This window comes from Centroberyx gerrardi, chromosome 19 (assembly GCF_048128805.1).
Source record: "Centroberyx gerrardi isolate f3 chromosome 19, fCenGer3.hap1.cur.20231027, whole genome shotgun sequence".
Taxonomy (NCBI): Eukaryota; Metazoa; Chordata; class Actinopteri; order Beryciformes; family Berycidae; genus Centroberyx; species Centroberyx gerrardi.
In genome coordinates this window covers 19,260,901-19,276,291 of record NC_136015.1, presented here as the reverse complement: position 1 = coordinate 19,276,291, position 15,391 = coordinate 19,260,901, and the positions used below count along the sequence as shown (strand labels likewise).

At 44.8% G+C, this 15,391-nt stretch overlaps 1 protein-coding gene across 7 annotated transcripts in view; it reads left to right on the top strand.

Moving 5' to 3' along the window:
* The first annotated feature begins 260 nt into the window (after nt 1-260).
* Nucleotides 261-15,391, top strand: part of epha10 (EPH receptor A10) — a 114,422-nt gene continuing 99,291 nt past the window's right edge. For 6 of the 7 annotated variants that reach the window (XM_071915360.2, XM_071915363.2, XM_078290159.1 and 3 more), the window contains exon 1: nt 8,054-8,675. In XM_071915360.2, the coding sequence (XP_071771461.1) occupies nt 8,069-8,675 (607 nt within the window). In that variant the 5' untranslated portion in view covers nt 8,054-8,068. Of the gene's footprint in view, nt 299-5,334; nt 5,402-8,002; nt 8,676-15,391 lie in introns of those variants that run through there. The other variant, XM_078290158.1, reaches the window with a different exon arrangement.

Here is a 15,391-nt window from a genome sequence, read left to right as displayed (position 1 = left end):
CTTGTGTGACGGATGCCTGTGTTCGTCTCTGTGTGTTTAATATCCCCCTCTCTTTCTTTTGAATACTTGACCCTGGCACCGTAACTCTTCTCCTACAGCCTTCTCTTCCCTCGGTGCTCTTTGTTATCTGCCACTATGTCTCATCTTTGCGTGCCAACAAGGCTGAACAACTCAATTAATACATCATACAAACTGGATGAAAAGATCGGGTATAGCGAGGGAGGGAGGGACGGAGGTAGAGGGAGATGCTTAGACTTTGGATGCTGTTTAATAAAACATCTCACAGCAAAACAAAGGAAAAAACGACTGAAAACACCTTAAAAACTCATCAACTCTACTCCTTCTCACACACTCAGACACACACACATGAAACAAATACACACACACACACGCAACAACAACAAACGTGAATATATCAAAATGTACACTACTATAAGCCTTATGAAGCTGTATGAATGAAGTGAATAAATCCTTTTTTGTATTAAATCCATAGTCCTGGGCCATGAGTATGCGGTCACAACCACATATATACTGAACAAAAATATAAACGCAACACTTTTGTTTTTGCTCCCATTTTTCACGAGTTGAAATAAAAGATCTAAGACTTTTTCTATGCACACAAAAGGCTTATTTCTCTCAAATTTTGTTCACAAATTTGTTTAAATCCGTGTTAGTGAGCACTTCTCCTTTGCCAAGATAATCCATCCACCTGACAGGTGTGGCATATCAAGATGCTGATTAAACAGCATGATTATTGCACAGGTGTGCCTTGGGCTGGTCACAGTAAAAGGCCACTCTAAAATGTGCAGTTTTTATCACACAACACAATGCCACAGATGTCGCAAGTTTTGAGGGCGCGTGCAATTGGCATGACTGCAGGAATGTCCACCAGAGCTCATGTTGCAGCATGATAATGCACGGCCCCATGTTGCAAGGATCTGTACACAATTCCCGGAAGCTGAAAACATCCCAGTTCTTGCACGGCCTGCATACTCACCAGACATGTCACCCTTTGAGCATGTTTGGGATGCTCTGGATCGGTGTGTACGACAGCGTGTTCCGATTCCTGCCGATATCCAGCAACTTCTCACAGCCACTGAAGAGGAATGGACCAACACTCCACAGGCCACAATCAACAACCTGATCAACTCTATGCGAAGGAGATGTGTCGCACTGCATGAGGCAAATGGTGGTCACACCAGATACTGACTGGTTTTCAAAAAATGCATATCTATAGCCCTAATCATGTGAGATTCATAGTTCAGTGCCTAATAAATGTCTTTTTTCAACATAAAACTGCACATTTTAGAGTGGCCTTTTATTGTGACCAGCCCAAGGCACACCTGTGCAATAATCATGCTGTTTATATATATATTTATGTATTTATATATATATATATATATACATACATACATATATATTACATATATATTTTTGCTGTACACTGTTATAACTTGAGACTATGTTAAAGTGAGTCAGCATCGAGATTGCCTGTGCTTTTATTATGGGGGAAACTTCTGTGCCTTCTCTTCATAAATGAGTTCTTCAGACTGCTTTATTATATATGTTTTCCTCAGTAACACTTGAGAAGAACATCAGTTTGTATAGCCTAGACATTCAGTAAAAATCTCCAGTGAAAGCTCCTTGAAATTCCTCCCCAACTCCGTTGGGGAGGAATTCGTCTCGAGTCTTCCAACAAAAGGTGAACTCACCCTACAGTTCTTTCAGCTCTTCTGATTTGAATCAAGAGCCGCAGAACTCTAGTGACCCAAACACAAGGTCCCAGACTTTGTAAAACATGCTCTCTCCGCTTAGCTCTCCGCATAATGTGGCCGAAGCAGACTGTTATTCTGTATGAATCATCTGTCGTCTGGCTGGGATCATATTGTGGGTTTTTTTTTTTTTCTTTTAATGATGAAAGCCAGCCCATTGTGTGTGTGTTCAGAATGGGGCTGAGGCCAAAATGACAGAAATAGCATGACTGGCCCACAGATCCACCCTGTCCCTATAATGACGGGCAATTATTTATGAAACGACCTTTGAAATTGATGTTTAGCAGCTAATGTGTGTCACGGCTATTAGTTCGAGCCATGGGTAGCAGAGAGAGAGATGGAGAGAGAGAGAGAGAGTGAGTGAGAGAGAGCTCTTTTTTACTTTGTCTCCTCTCTCTCTCTCTCTCTCTCTCTCTCTCTCTCTCTCTCTCTCTCTCTCTCTCTCTCTCTCTCTCTCTCTCTCTCTCCTTTCAGTGACCCTTCCCCTCTCCCTTCTGGTTTTCTTTGCTCAACTTTTTTCTGTCTCTCTCTTATCTCCGTCTCTCTCTCTATATATATATTGCTCTCTCTCTCCGCCCTCTGAAGGCCCATTAGTCTGGCTAACTAGGCAGTGATTACAGGACTTATGTATTCAGTGTGTGATCACAGTGCCAACTTCATCCTCTGAGTCTCTGACTGAGTGACTGACTGCTCACTGAGGCACACTGATCCCTCTGTGTATTACTTCTTATTCCTTTATTTGCACTTCATGTGCCGCTTTCTCTGTGCCTACTTTTCTCTTTTTCTCTCCTGCCAGGTCTCCTTCTTTGTGTCTTCCCCCGTCTCTCTTTCTTATTGGCTCGCGTTCTTTCCTCTCTTCCCCCTGCCTCTTTCAAAAATTTCCCTCTCATCGTCTCTCTTTTCCTCCTCACTGTCTCTCCACCACCCTTGCCCTCTCCCACTCTAATAATCTTCTCCAAACGCCTCTATGTTATCAGCTAACCACAGAACCGTGCTTTGGGCTCTCGGCGGTGTTAACCCAAAAACAATAATGTTAAGTGTTTAGTAAAGGATCTCTCATGGTTCTGTAAGGCTTCTCTGGGCTCTGGCCAAGGTGCCGATGTCTTCTTATTCAAACAAAGTAGAAAAAGGAAAAAATGCTTATTCACTGTCTTTTGCCTCTATAAGGCTGTTTGTGTTTGTAATATTCAAACTGTAGTGATAACGACACTATTGAGCAAGCATTTCTAGCACAAACCGTGTCAGAATTGACTATTATCAGTGAGAAATTGTGCATTTGAATAGTGTTGATGTAACCTTGTATTTTCGTTGTTTTTCCCCCCGAGGGGATGGAAATGTTTCCTGGCCTTGGCACTAAGGCAAACCATTGAAAAAACCTGTAAAATGTTATTAAAAAGAATGTCTGACATTAAATGAAAGATGATGAAAAGAACTCGCACACTGGCTCTAAAAGGAATAATCCAAACTAGAGGCTGATTACTGATGCAAAAAAAAAAGAAGAAACATTTATTTTCATAACGTGCTCTAGTGCAAAACATGTTATAGAATAACAAAAAAAGTGCACAAACAAAAGAAAATCTTTCAATTTACACCATCTTCAGTTCTTAAATAAATAAATAAATAATGAATGAAAGAATAATGAAATTGAATGAAAACAGTAGTTGTTTCTCACTTTCTTCATGCACTCAAGACGTGTCATTATGCTGTGCGTATTATTTTCTGTAAGTCTGTGTGAAAAGTTCAGCAAGTGCGTCAATGCTGCTGTTGTGACACTGGCTATTCTAAACCCTGTTAGTGTAAGTGTTAAAAGATAAATAAATAAAAATCCTCCTTCCACTTTGGCACAATCGCACGTCTTCGTGTCAGAGTCCGTGGCCTCCCTGTCAGAGCGTGAGTCAGTTGGACTGCAGGTCTTGAGTCATCCCATGCAATTTCAAGGTCTTCAGCATGAGTCAGATTGTGTAGGTTTCTCCTCTTTGCTCTCCAAGATGCCTGTGTGGCACGGCGGTTATTCATGTCGATATAGTGTTAAGATAAGGCCAAATATTTGTCACGTAGCAGTGGGACGGGATGAAAAGTTGTTCTTTTGAGGAATACTAAAACTGCTTAGATTGATGCGAAAGGTGTTACTTGTCGAGGAGCTCGCTGCCTACTCCAGCCTGCGTGTCATGTGGGTTATGTTTGATAGTCCTTACAAGGCTCCTGAAGTGGTTGAAAGTTGAAGTAGAAAACAAACTAAAGTGCTAGAACAAAAGTAGCACTTTTCAAGGATGTTAAAACAAGTCGGAGGAGGAGAAGGAGGAGCTCTCCAAGGTGCTGAAGAAACGGTTTTGTCTGCTTGTTAGACCTCACAGTGCCTCAAGGCTGTGGATGTTGGGAACAGCCAACACGAGGGGGGGGGGAGTTTAATACATGGGGAAGTTTAATACCAGCAAAATCCATTAAAAAATGAACTGATAATGCAACTCGCCATATGTCACTACAGATGTTGATTTTACATTATAGATTAAGATTAATGCGTCCATGATGGATTTTGTGTACAGTATGCCTGCTGCATACGACTGAGTATTAAACAAAGTTTCAGCCATGCAATCTGATTGGTCAAGGACATAACTGACGAGCTGTGCCTTCTGGGTTGCTATGGCAACGTTGGTTCTAACCAGGGAACTACAGTATTTAACTAGTTTGGAGAAAAGTTTACATCGTGAGGGGAACACCCATTACTGTGATTATGGGTACTTTGGTGTGGCCACTTCCAAAATAAAGAGATATATGAGTGGTACAAATATATTAAAAGCAGGGTGCGTTTTTTTTTCTGGCAAGGTTTAGGTCTGAGTCCTTTATTTTAGCAGCTACCTCTATTAAGCTTGAATCCACTGAGCTTTCTCCTGCTGCACAGCTCTTGATCTGCGTTTCTTGTGTCGCTGTCCAGGGTCCTGAAACCAGACTCATAGCTCATTCCTGCTTCTCTTGTCCATGGTGCTGAAAAGAAAACAAATGGAACAAAGACCTTGTGCTTTTAAGTATTCTTGTTTTCTTGTCTGCAGCGTCGGAAAGGGAACCGAGAGCACACCTTGTCTCTCAGCTTGTTTTGAAAGCTCCGTGGTCTTGTTTTGTCTCCGGTCCCTGGTGTGTGTTTTTCACTCTTGAAGCCAGAGGATGACGGAGAGCTCTTTGGCCTGCTTAATTCCTCAACAGATGGTATTAATTCACTTATTATCGAAGGATACGTTCACTCCCGCCGGATTTTCTGCCTCAACATTAATGTCTCTTTTTCTTTGTAGTTTGTTTTTTGTGATTATCCCAAATCTAAAATGCCATTTCTCGCTTTCTTTGTTTGGAGTTAGTCTTGCAAATATAAGGGTCACTCTTTGTTTTTGTCCATATAAACTAATCTTTACTGCCATCTTGTCTTGTTGAGATGCACAAGGTGCACTGCTGACCCACTGATTTATACCGAGAAGATAAAGAAAAAAGCAAATGCAAGTATTATGCCACCTCAGCTGACCTCTAACCTAATGCTTGTCTCTCTTTTTTTCCCTTTCCTTGTCTTTTTCTCTCCAGTGGTGCTGCTGAATTCTAAAGAGACTCAGGCAGAGCTGGGCTGGACATCATATCCCCCCAATGGAGTAAGTGTGTGTGTGTGTGTGCTCGCTTTCTCTCTGCCTCTACCTCTCTCTGCTCTTTCTGTTCCTGCTTTTCTTTCTTTTCTCCACCCCCTCGCCCCCCTTCCCATCTCTCCCTCCTCCTTCTCTCCATCCCTCCCTCTCCTCTCCTCTCTTTCTCCAGTCGGGGAGCTCATCATTATCATTAATCGATGGGGCTAATCCAGGCTAGGATACCGCAGCATCCAAACCAGCCACACAGATCTGCCGCCACAGATAAATGGTCCCCCCTCCCTATCGATCGATTTGGCTTGTAAAAACCTTCGCGCTAAGTTATGACTGCAAGATAAATGCCAAAGCGGGGGCCCTTTTTAAAGAATCTGCCCATGCCAAAGCAGTTTGTCACCTACTTTCCACCTGGAGTTTGGCCTTTCCATGCACATACACACACACACACACACACACACGCAAGATATTCATTATAGGTATGCGTTGTGAGTCGTGCGCGTACCAACACACATACGTGTGTGTGTGTGTTTGTGTAAGTGGGTGTATTGAATCAATGTCGAGTAGAGGTGGCTGGTGGACCACATGCAAAGCTGTAAATTCAGGATTAATAGACTTGTGTGATTCACCTACGAACTCCGATAGAGCTGGCCAAGAGAAAACGCATTGCGTCCTCCTTCATTTAGTCACTTTGACAATGGTGTAGTTTATCACATCACCATCACAGATAATCTATTCTCACTGTCTAGTTTTGTGTGTGTGTGTGTGTCAGAGAGAGAGAGAGGAGGGGGGAGAGAGAGAGAGAGGGAAGGGGGGAGAGAAGGAGGTTTAGGGCGCAACTCACTTGCAAGTCTGTCAAGTCAGAGAGTGTCTCAATAATTCAAATGATGACATGAAGTCTTAACTCATCCATCAAAAGGGACTATGAAAAGCATAATATGTCAAAAAGTTTTTCCATACTTTTGGTTTATATTGGAAATTCACTTCCTGAAAGTAAATATAAATACTAGCTCTGGTACATTTTTACATGTTTAACTGACGGTTTTATCCAGAGTGAATTACAATGAGTGCAACAGAATAAATTTAAAATCCTAGATCACCAACCATTACCGTTACGTTTACAAGCTACCAATAGTAAGGGGTGCAAGTGTCATAGTGCTGTGACAATATGCCTGTGATCCTAGAATGACCACAAGAGAGAAGTGCTTGGAAAAAAGAAGAAGAGAAGAGCAAAGGAGAGCGTTAGACACACAAACACAAAGTCGTGACCATCAGCCATCTCGCCTCTAACAGCCTCGGTCAGCAGATGTACACAGATCTATTGATCCCCAATAATCAGATAAAACCACTTTATTCCGTCGGCATGTTAAGGTCAATATTACACCTAACTCTGTTTTCACAGCTCATCGGCGCAGAGAATCCCAATCAATACAGGCATTTAATAATCAATGTTTCAGGCCCAGTCGATAAGGCATTTACATCAAGGACGTTGTTGGGTAAAGCCATGGTTATGAAGGCCGCTTCCACTTTGACTACATTCATCCCACTGCGGTTTATATATTGTTTTCTAAACTATTCCTTGTGGGCATGGATTAACAGCACAGTAGCAGTGCAGTAAGCATTAGAGCTGAACAATTAAATAAAAAAAAAAATCGAAATTGCAATATAAACTTATGCAATTTCCAAATCGCAGAGGCTGCAACTAGGGTGTCCAAAATGGACTAATAAACAAGGTGTCTTTGGTCCATGAATCAAGTACAATATTGGTAAAAACCTTTCATCATACTCAAACTCAGCAAATCCTGCACACTGACATCTTATTTTTTTTAACAACATCACTTTTCTTTTAACAATTTTAAAGTTCTAAAAAATGTATGACAAGAAAAACTTGTGATGATGTGAATCGCAGGTTAAATCGCAATTGCAATATTCTGTCAAATAATCACAATTAGATTTTTTGACAATATCTTTCAGCCCTAGTAAGCATGTAGAAAGTGGGGCCTTTCTAATGGCTGCCTCTGAATGGATGGGATGAGGCAGCAGAATCTGACAAATTTTGACTGCCAGAGGTGATTCTAAATCAAAAGAAATTGTCCCGTGGACCATTTTAGATCCCGACCAATAGTTTCAGAAACACCACTCAAGGCTGGACATGATGACTGTGGATGCACAGTTTGTCATTTTCTCTGTGACGCTATTAGAGAATCATAATGCCGCTGTTTTTCAGACACCCACACACCCACTCATCAGATTGTGTCATTAGGCTGTTAACCTGAGCTGACTGTATTCTTTGTCTCTGTTTTTCTCTCTTTTTTCTTCATCTAATTTTCTCTGTTACCTCCCACCCACCTCATATCACTTTCTCTTTTTCCTCCCTTTCCACTCCTCCATATTATCGCTTCTCTCCCTGCTGTCTCTTCCTCCACATTATTTCGACCTGCCATCACCCCAACCTCCCTCCCTCCTTTCTCTCTTTTTTTGTGCCACCACTTCCCTCCCTTCCTTTCCTCTCCCTCCTCATCTGTTGTGCTGCCACCTCCCCCTTGTCCCTCTTTTCTTCTTTCTTTCTCCACCACTTCTTCACGTTTCCTCCTTCTCTCTCTGCCTCCCCTCCTCCAGTGGGAGGAGATAAGCGGCGTGGATGAGAAGTACAAGCCCATCCGGACGTACCAGGTGTGCAACGTGATGGAGCCCACGCAGCAGAACAACTGGCTGCAGACGGGCTGGGTGGCGCGCCGCGGCGGCCAGCGCATCTTCGTGGAGCTCCAGTTCACGCTGCGCGACTGCAACAGCATCCCGGGCGTGGCGGGAACCTGCAAGGAGACCTTCAACCTGCTGTACGTGGAGTCGGACCGGGACCTCGGGGGTGTGACCCGGGAGGACCGCTACACCAAGATCGACACCATCGCCGCCGACGAGAGCTTCACGCAGGGCGACCTGGGGGAGAGGAAGATGAAGCTGAACACGGAGGTGCGCGAGATCGGCCACCTCAACCGCAAGGGCTTCCACCTGGCGTTCCAGGACGTGGGCGCCTGCGTGGCCCTGGTGGCCGTGCGCGTGTACTACAAGCGCTGCCTGGCGACCGTCCAGAACCTGGCCGTGTTCCCCGACACGGTGGCCGAGGCGGCCTTCGCCACGCTGGTCGAGGTGCGCGGCGCCTGCGTCAACAACTCCGAGGTGGACACGGACAGCCCTCCCAGGATGCATTGCAGCGCCGAAGGGGAGTGGCTGGTGCCCATTGGGAAGTGCAGCTGCAGCGCCGGCTACGAGGAGGGACACAGCAGCTGTGAAGGTAGGAGATGGAGGGGTGGAGGGTGGGAAGTATGGATGGATGGAAGGAGGCAGAAGACTAAATATAGGGTTGCAGCAGCTGTGAAGGAAAGGGGAGGGAGGGAAAAGGAGGGAGGAAGGGGTTGAGGAAGGAGGGAAGGAATGAGGGAAGGAAAGGAGACTGAAAGCAGGTGCAGAGCAGCTGTGAAGGTAGGAGAGGAGAAGGAAGGAGAGAGAGATGGAGGGAGGAGGGGGTTTTGATTTGATTACATTTAATTTAGGCTGAAAGTACAGTTGATGTTAAAATATCTTAACTCCTGCGTATCTGTATGAGAATAACATGAAATGTTATTCTCATACAGATATGTGTACAGCAATGGAAAAGTAGGAGAGGTGGAGACGGGTAAGGAAAAGATGGATAGACAGAAGATGGAGGCAAGTTTGGGATGAAAAGTGGCGCTGTTAATGTAGGAAATAATATAAGGATAGAGGGAAGAGAGAGCGAAAGGGATGGACGATATGAAGAGAGACATAGGAACTGTGAAGATAAGAAAGTGAGGAAGGAGGGGATAATTGTATGGGAGCAAGGTAGCGGAGAAAGAAGGAAGGACTGAAAAAGACAGTGGTGCGAATGAGTGTTGAGACGAGAAGAAGAACAGTGAGCTGTAGTTTTGAAAAGGCGGACAATAGCAGAACAGAAGTGCCTTTCTCACTCATTTTCAATCCGTGCTCGCTTTTGTTAAACACTGACAATGACATCGACGCTGAGGGCCTTTTTTCATCAATGGTGTTACATGGTTTCATGTTTAGGTCCGAGGAACGTTGTCACACTTGTTGTCATGTGAGGCGTGGGATGTGAACCTGAAGGCTGAGACGTCTGAGCGGCTTGGTGTGTGTGTGCGTGTGTGTGTGTGTGTGAGAGAGAGAGAGAAAGAGAGAAAGAGAGAGAGAGAGAAAGAGTGTGAACACAATGACTAATGTACTCTTTCCTCAGATGGCCATGTCTCACTGAGTTAAACACCAGAGCCTCACTTCTGACATTCGCATTTAGCCTAAATGGCCTACACACACGCACACACACGCACACACACACTTGCATAAGGCATTGTCAGTGTAAAGGCAGTGGGTGGCGTGTGGCGCTCTTGCACTCTGACGTAAACCGAGACGGACAGTATTTGGGTCTTTTGTCACAACCAATTGCTCACTCAGCGGTAACAGTTTGATCGCCTGACCGGCGCCGTCAGCTTTCACACGCCATCTTGGATCGTTGTGCAATGCGATGCGGGTGTTATAGTCGGCGGACAGCAGACTGTGTGTGTTGTAATGGAAGGGGAGGCGGGGACGTTGTAATCTTGTAGGAGCGCTAAACTCCTTGTAGCGAGCTGACTCGGCTATTGTGGGGATTTGTCCTGGTAGATTGTTGCAATTGATTGTCGTCATTGTAAATGAGCTTCTCTACCACCAATGCAGTGGTCTTAGTGATTTTTTTTCTCCTGCTGGTGGTTGGTGTGTGTGTGTGTGTGTGTGTGTGTGTGTGTGAGAGAGAGAGAGAGAGAGAGAGAGTGAGTGAGAATGTGTGCCGAGGGAGGTGAGCCAATTATGTATACCTTGTGGCTAAGACAGCATGAATGTTGGGTGGAGAATGGCCCACGGTGCGATTCATCACACACACACACACACACACACACACACACACACACACCATCATCATCCCTGTTCCCAGTGCCATGATTTACCAACCTACACCTGCGTACAAATCTCAGACGCTACTCTATCACTGTATCACGATAGAGGGAGAAAGAAGAAGGTTTCTTTTTTGTAATCTACGCTCGGATATTGGGGAATGTGTTTTCCACTTTGATCTTATCGTGCCAATAAATCTTCTTAAAATAATGAAATTCACAGGTAAAGAGAGACGGGAGACAGGGAAGCGACAGAGATTTGAACTATTGTTCCTGTTGAACTTGCCAATAAAGTAATTGATTCCGATGAGAGAAAAGAAGACAAACGAGAAATGGAGACGGGCAGAGAGGAGATAGAGCAAGAAAGACAGGTACAGAAAGAGACGGAGACAGACCGAGGACCAGTACAAAGAGCGAGTAAGCTAAATGGAGGCGAATGCATGAAGTGCCATTGGAGTGAAAGGAGGGCAGAGGAGATGGAGCGATAGCAGAGGCGGCGTGGGGGGAGAGATGGCTGAAGGCGGATGTAGAGCAACAGAGATAAGGAGGCGGTGCTGAGAAGGGGGGGAGAGAGACGGAGAGGGTGATGGATAAACGTACAGTACATTCAGAAAGAGAACAAAGGACAGAAAATAAGTGGGGGAGGGGAGAACGAGTGAGGGGGAGGCTGCACAGGGATAGACAGATGAGCCCACAGATTGAAAAACACAAAGAGCCACAGAGAGAAAGCATGAAAACTAAGGTCAAGCTCATTCCTCTCTCATTCCTCATATTCCTCTTTTATTTCTTTTATTTGTTTTAGGCAGAGCCCCTAAAGTTGAGAACAGTTCAGCTTTTTTAAGAGGAGCGATCATGATGTGGCACACTTTTTTGTGAGACCACTAATCACAGAGAAGAGGCAGGATTTAACGGCTCGTAGGCAGCCAACAGTTTACGACGACAACAGCAGCAACCAGAATGAAAATGGAAAAGGCATCAGTAAAAAAAAGTTGGAAGTAGCTGTTACTCTGATCATAAAGAGTCAGCTTGCAGAACTTGGGCTGTGCTGCGGAGTTTCTGGTTGTAAGTGTTTGAGAGTTGGACATAAGTACTGTTTACTGATAGTGGCAGCTGGTCAGTATGGAAACAAAGTGTGCCATGCAACCTGCTTTTTCAAATTATCCACACAAAATGCAGTTAAGATGGCACTTTTTCTGCCAAAAAAGCTGAATAGTGTGAGAACACCTGAACAGAAAAACAGAAAAAGGGAATGGGGAAACTTCTGGCCTTGTGAAAGACGGACAGACAAACCAACAGAGCCATCGAAAGCAAAGAAAGAGCTACTGGCATTGTGAAGAAATGGATGAAAGGCAGAGGCATAGTGGATTTCAAAGTGACAAAACTAGAAACACGCAGAATAGTGAGCTTCTAACAAAGTAAAGGAAAATAAGTAAAGAAAGGAGAGGCAGGCAAGCGGAGACGCGTACCCAAAGAGACGGGGAGACAAAGATGGTGAGCTCCAGTGACAACGATGGGGAGAGAGAGAGAGAGAGAGAGAGAGAGAGAGAGAGAGAGACCATACGGCTGCTTTGTCGCTCCAGCTTCCCTGGGTACAGTATAGCGGGTAGCGGTGCGCTCCGCTGGGTGACAGGGCCTGTCACTTCCCCCCACAGTGGCCCGTAGTGGCTCATTTCTCTATTCAGCCGTAATGCCATGAATATGCAGCTCCAACCCCGACATCTCCCACTGCACCAGAGCTATTGATCAGCCGTAATGCTCCACTAAACTGAGGAATTAGGCTGGGACTCCTCACACACGCACGGGCTCACATATAGTGAGCGCCGATGCACATAAACACACACACACACACACAACGCATGGGCACACTCTGGCACACACACACACACACACACACACATTCGGGTTGATCACATTCTGTGTGTGGGAGAGAGGCATTGGGTCTCTCTGTGCGCCCGGCATAAATGGATAGCGAGATAATAGGAGTGTGTGTAAGGGAATTTGAATTTCTGCATGTGCATAGCAATTACGCCTACGTTTGTGTGTGTGTGTGGAGGACATGCATGAGTGACAGGTGTGAAACATAATATAATGAATGCAAAGTAGACAATCATGGCATAACATAACACTAATGTTAAACTGATTTGCGTGTGTGTTTGTGAGTGTGCATGTTGCGTAAGTATGTCTTATTTACTCCTGGGTGTAATTGTGTAACTGACTGCAGTGAGTGTCTCAATGCAGGTCAATACTATTGAGTAGCCAGTGAGTAGCTACTGATAATGGTGTAAGCAGGTAGTGTTGTGCAGTAGAGAAGAGGATTATTATCACACACAGACAATGCAGTAGACACACCAGACCCAGGCAAACCAGGTTTACCTCAGATTATAGCACCTGTTCCTATAATCTGCCTTCCTACATTCTCATTCAGTCTTTTCTGCTATTTCTAGACAAAAATACTAATTATTAAATTGCAGCAAACAGACTGAAATTAGCCCAGCTCAGCAGCATACACACAGGGAACGGAAATTAAGTCAACGCAGTGCAAAAATCACAATACATACAGCGATCGAGAATTTCGCAACAATTACCTGTAATTGATTGTTGGAGTATGCGAGTGAAGCAGTTGAGACTCATGGTGAATGCAGTTTCCATTGGCAAACCTTCAGTGAGGCCTGAAGATTAAAGCTTCTGGGAAATAATGCAGTAAAATAGAACATGCCCATTTGACTGTTTTGACCCACCGTGGTGCTAGTGATTTAAAACTCCATGTACATTACGATCGAATGAATTGAGTTGCAGTAAATACGGTAGGTGGAATGAATAGATGGAGAAAATCGTGACGCAAAAGTGAATTAAAAACGCTTAACCCCCAGTTGCTCCAGTTGAGCTGCTCAGCGTCCAAGAGTAGAAGAGTGTGGTTGTACTTAGCAGACTGCAGTACTTGGGAGTACTTGCAGCATTTCAAATACTCCCATCAGGCCACCGTTACAAAGTCCCCCTGGCCAAAAAGAACACTTACAAGAACTCTTTCATCCCAACAGCCATCAGTATTTTAAACAGTGAAAGACATAAACACAGTCATATTTGCACATTGATACATGCACTTTTACTTACTTTTACCTCCAATCTTATGTATGTTTTTAACCCTTGTGCCTGTTTATTGGTTTTTATGTGCTATGTCTTTTTATGTCTTTTTTTTCCTCTTTTATGAGCCACGTCAAAGACAATTTTCTGTCATGCTTTGTGATAGACAATAATGTTTCTGAATCTGAATTGTACTTGTAAATGTGTGACAGACTGTAAATGTGAAACAAGGTATTGTTTCCATTGAAATACGTTATCAATCAACTATCTCTGGACTGGTAAAGATTTAAGAGAAAAAATGACAGAAGTTAAAAACAGGATAGTGAAGGAGTGATGGATAGATACAGTAAAGCTGTAGAACCTCCATTTACTTGCATGGCACCTTATGCTGTCTTCGTGTGTGTGTGCGTGTGTGTGTGTTTGTGTTTTATGCACTTTGCTATTTTTTTCCTTGTCCCTTCATTCCCTCTTTGAGTCTCTTTTTTTTCTGGCGTGCCTGTGCGTACGCAGCATTGTTACTGTATAACTTGACCTTGCATGCATTCGCAAATCTGCATACAAGTGCACACAGGGACGAGCATGCATGGCCACACACACTCCCTGCTCTCATTATGAAATGCCGTCAGCAGGAATGGACCTGGGGAAAATAAATTATGTAATAATTCACCTCACAAATGCTGCATTTCATGTGTGTGTGTGTGTGTGTGTGTGTGTGTGTGTCTATCATGCTTGTGAGTTCCATCCTGTTCTAATTAAGGCAGGCTGCTCTTTCTATATAATTACTGAGAGTGGCGCGTGCCTTCAGCAGATTCTCTTATTATCTCTGCTGTTTGCTGCTCCACAATAACGGCTCTAGGCGCCTTTCCTTCCTTTCTCTCCCTCCCTCGCTCCTTCCCTCCATAATTTACTATACACCTTCTTCCACCTCCCCTTTCCCCCCCTCCATCTCTCCCTTTCTCCCCCCTGCTCTCCTTTATTTCCAGCACCCATTTCCCTACCCCCCCCCCCGCTCGCTTCATACGCTGCCAAAGAAGTGTACACTTAATTTCTATCCCACTGATCTCAGCGGCGCTTGATGACTTCCTCCAACACCTCTGTTTCCCGCGCCTTCTCTCTCCCCTCCCTCACCGCCTCTGTCTTTTATCTCTTTCTCCCCCTTCTTTCTTTCTCTCTCCTGTCTTTTATTTTTCCTCTCTTTTCATCTTTTCTGTCTCTCCCACCCATCTCTCCTCGCCCCCCTGTGGGGACCATGTGGCAGGGTGAGGCGGGGTGAGGCAGGTTAACAGGCTGAGATCTGCCGGAGAGGCCGGGAGATTTATCTGCTGTGTGTGTGTGTGTGTGTGTGTGTGCATGTGTGCATTCATGTGTGCCCAAGATTTGGCGGCAGTGCCCAATCATATGTTTCTGAACTGTCTCCCTCTGTTGCACTCATCTTCCCCTCTGTCTGTTGTCACTTCTTGTTGTGTCCTCATCCCCTCCCAACTCTCTTTCTGTCTGATAGAAGTCTCCTCGGCTTTGTCTTTTCTTGGACTTTTTCCACTTTTGTTTTCTTGAACCTTCCCGTCCTCGCCTCCCTCCCGCTGCCTTGCGTTTCTGCAAAAGCTCCTCTCTCACAGACGCCCTCGCTTTCCCTCTCCCTCTCCTCTTTGATTCTCCATTTATCCCCCTTCTCTCTTTCTGTCACACTTTCTACCCCTTCTCTTTTTTACCAGCTCTCCTTGGCATGGTGCCACCCCCGCCCATCTGGCCCTTCTCCCTCCCTCCCTCCCTCCTTCCTCCCTCCCTCCTTCCTCCTCCGCTCCAGCCCCGTCACCCACTAATGTTAGTCATCTCTCTCGCTCTCTCTCTCTCTCCCTCTCTCTCTCTCTAGCGTTCATTTTAAATAATTCACACTCTCCTGGGAGAAAGACAAATGTGTTCTTTTGAGCCCAGCGTCTGATGTATTTATTTAGCTGGCCAGCCATAGAACAAGTAG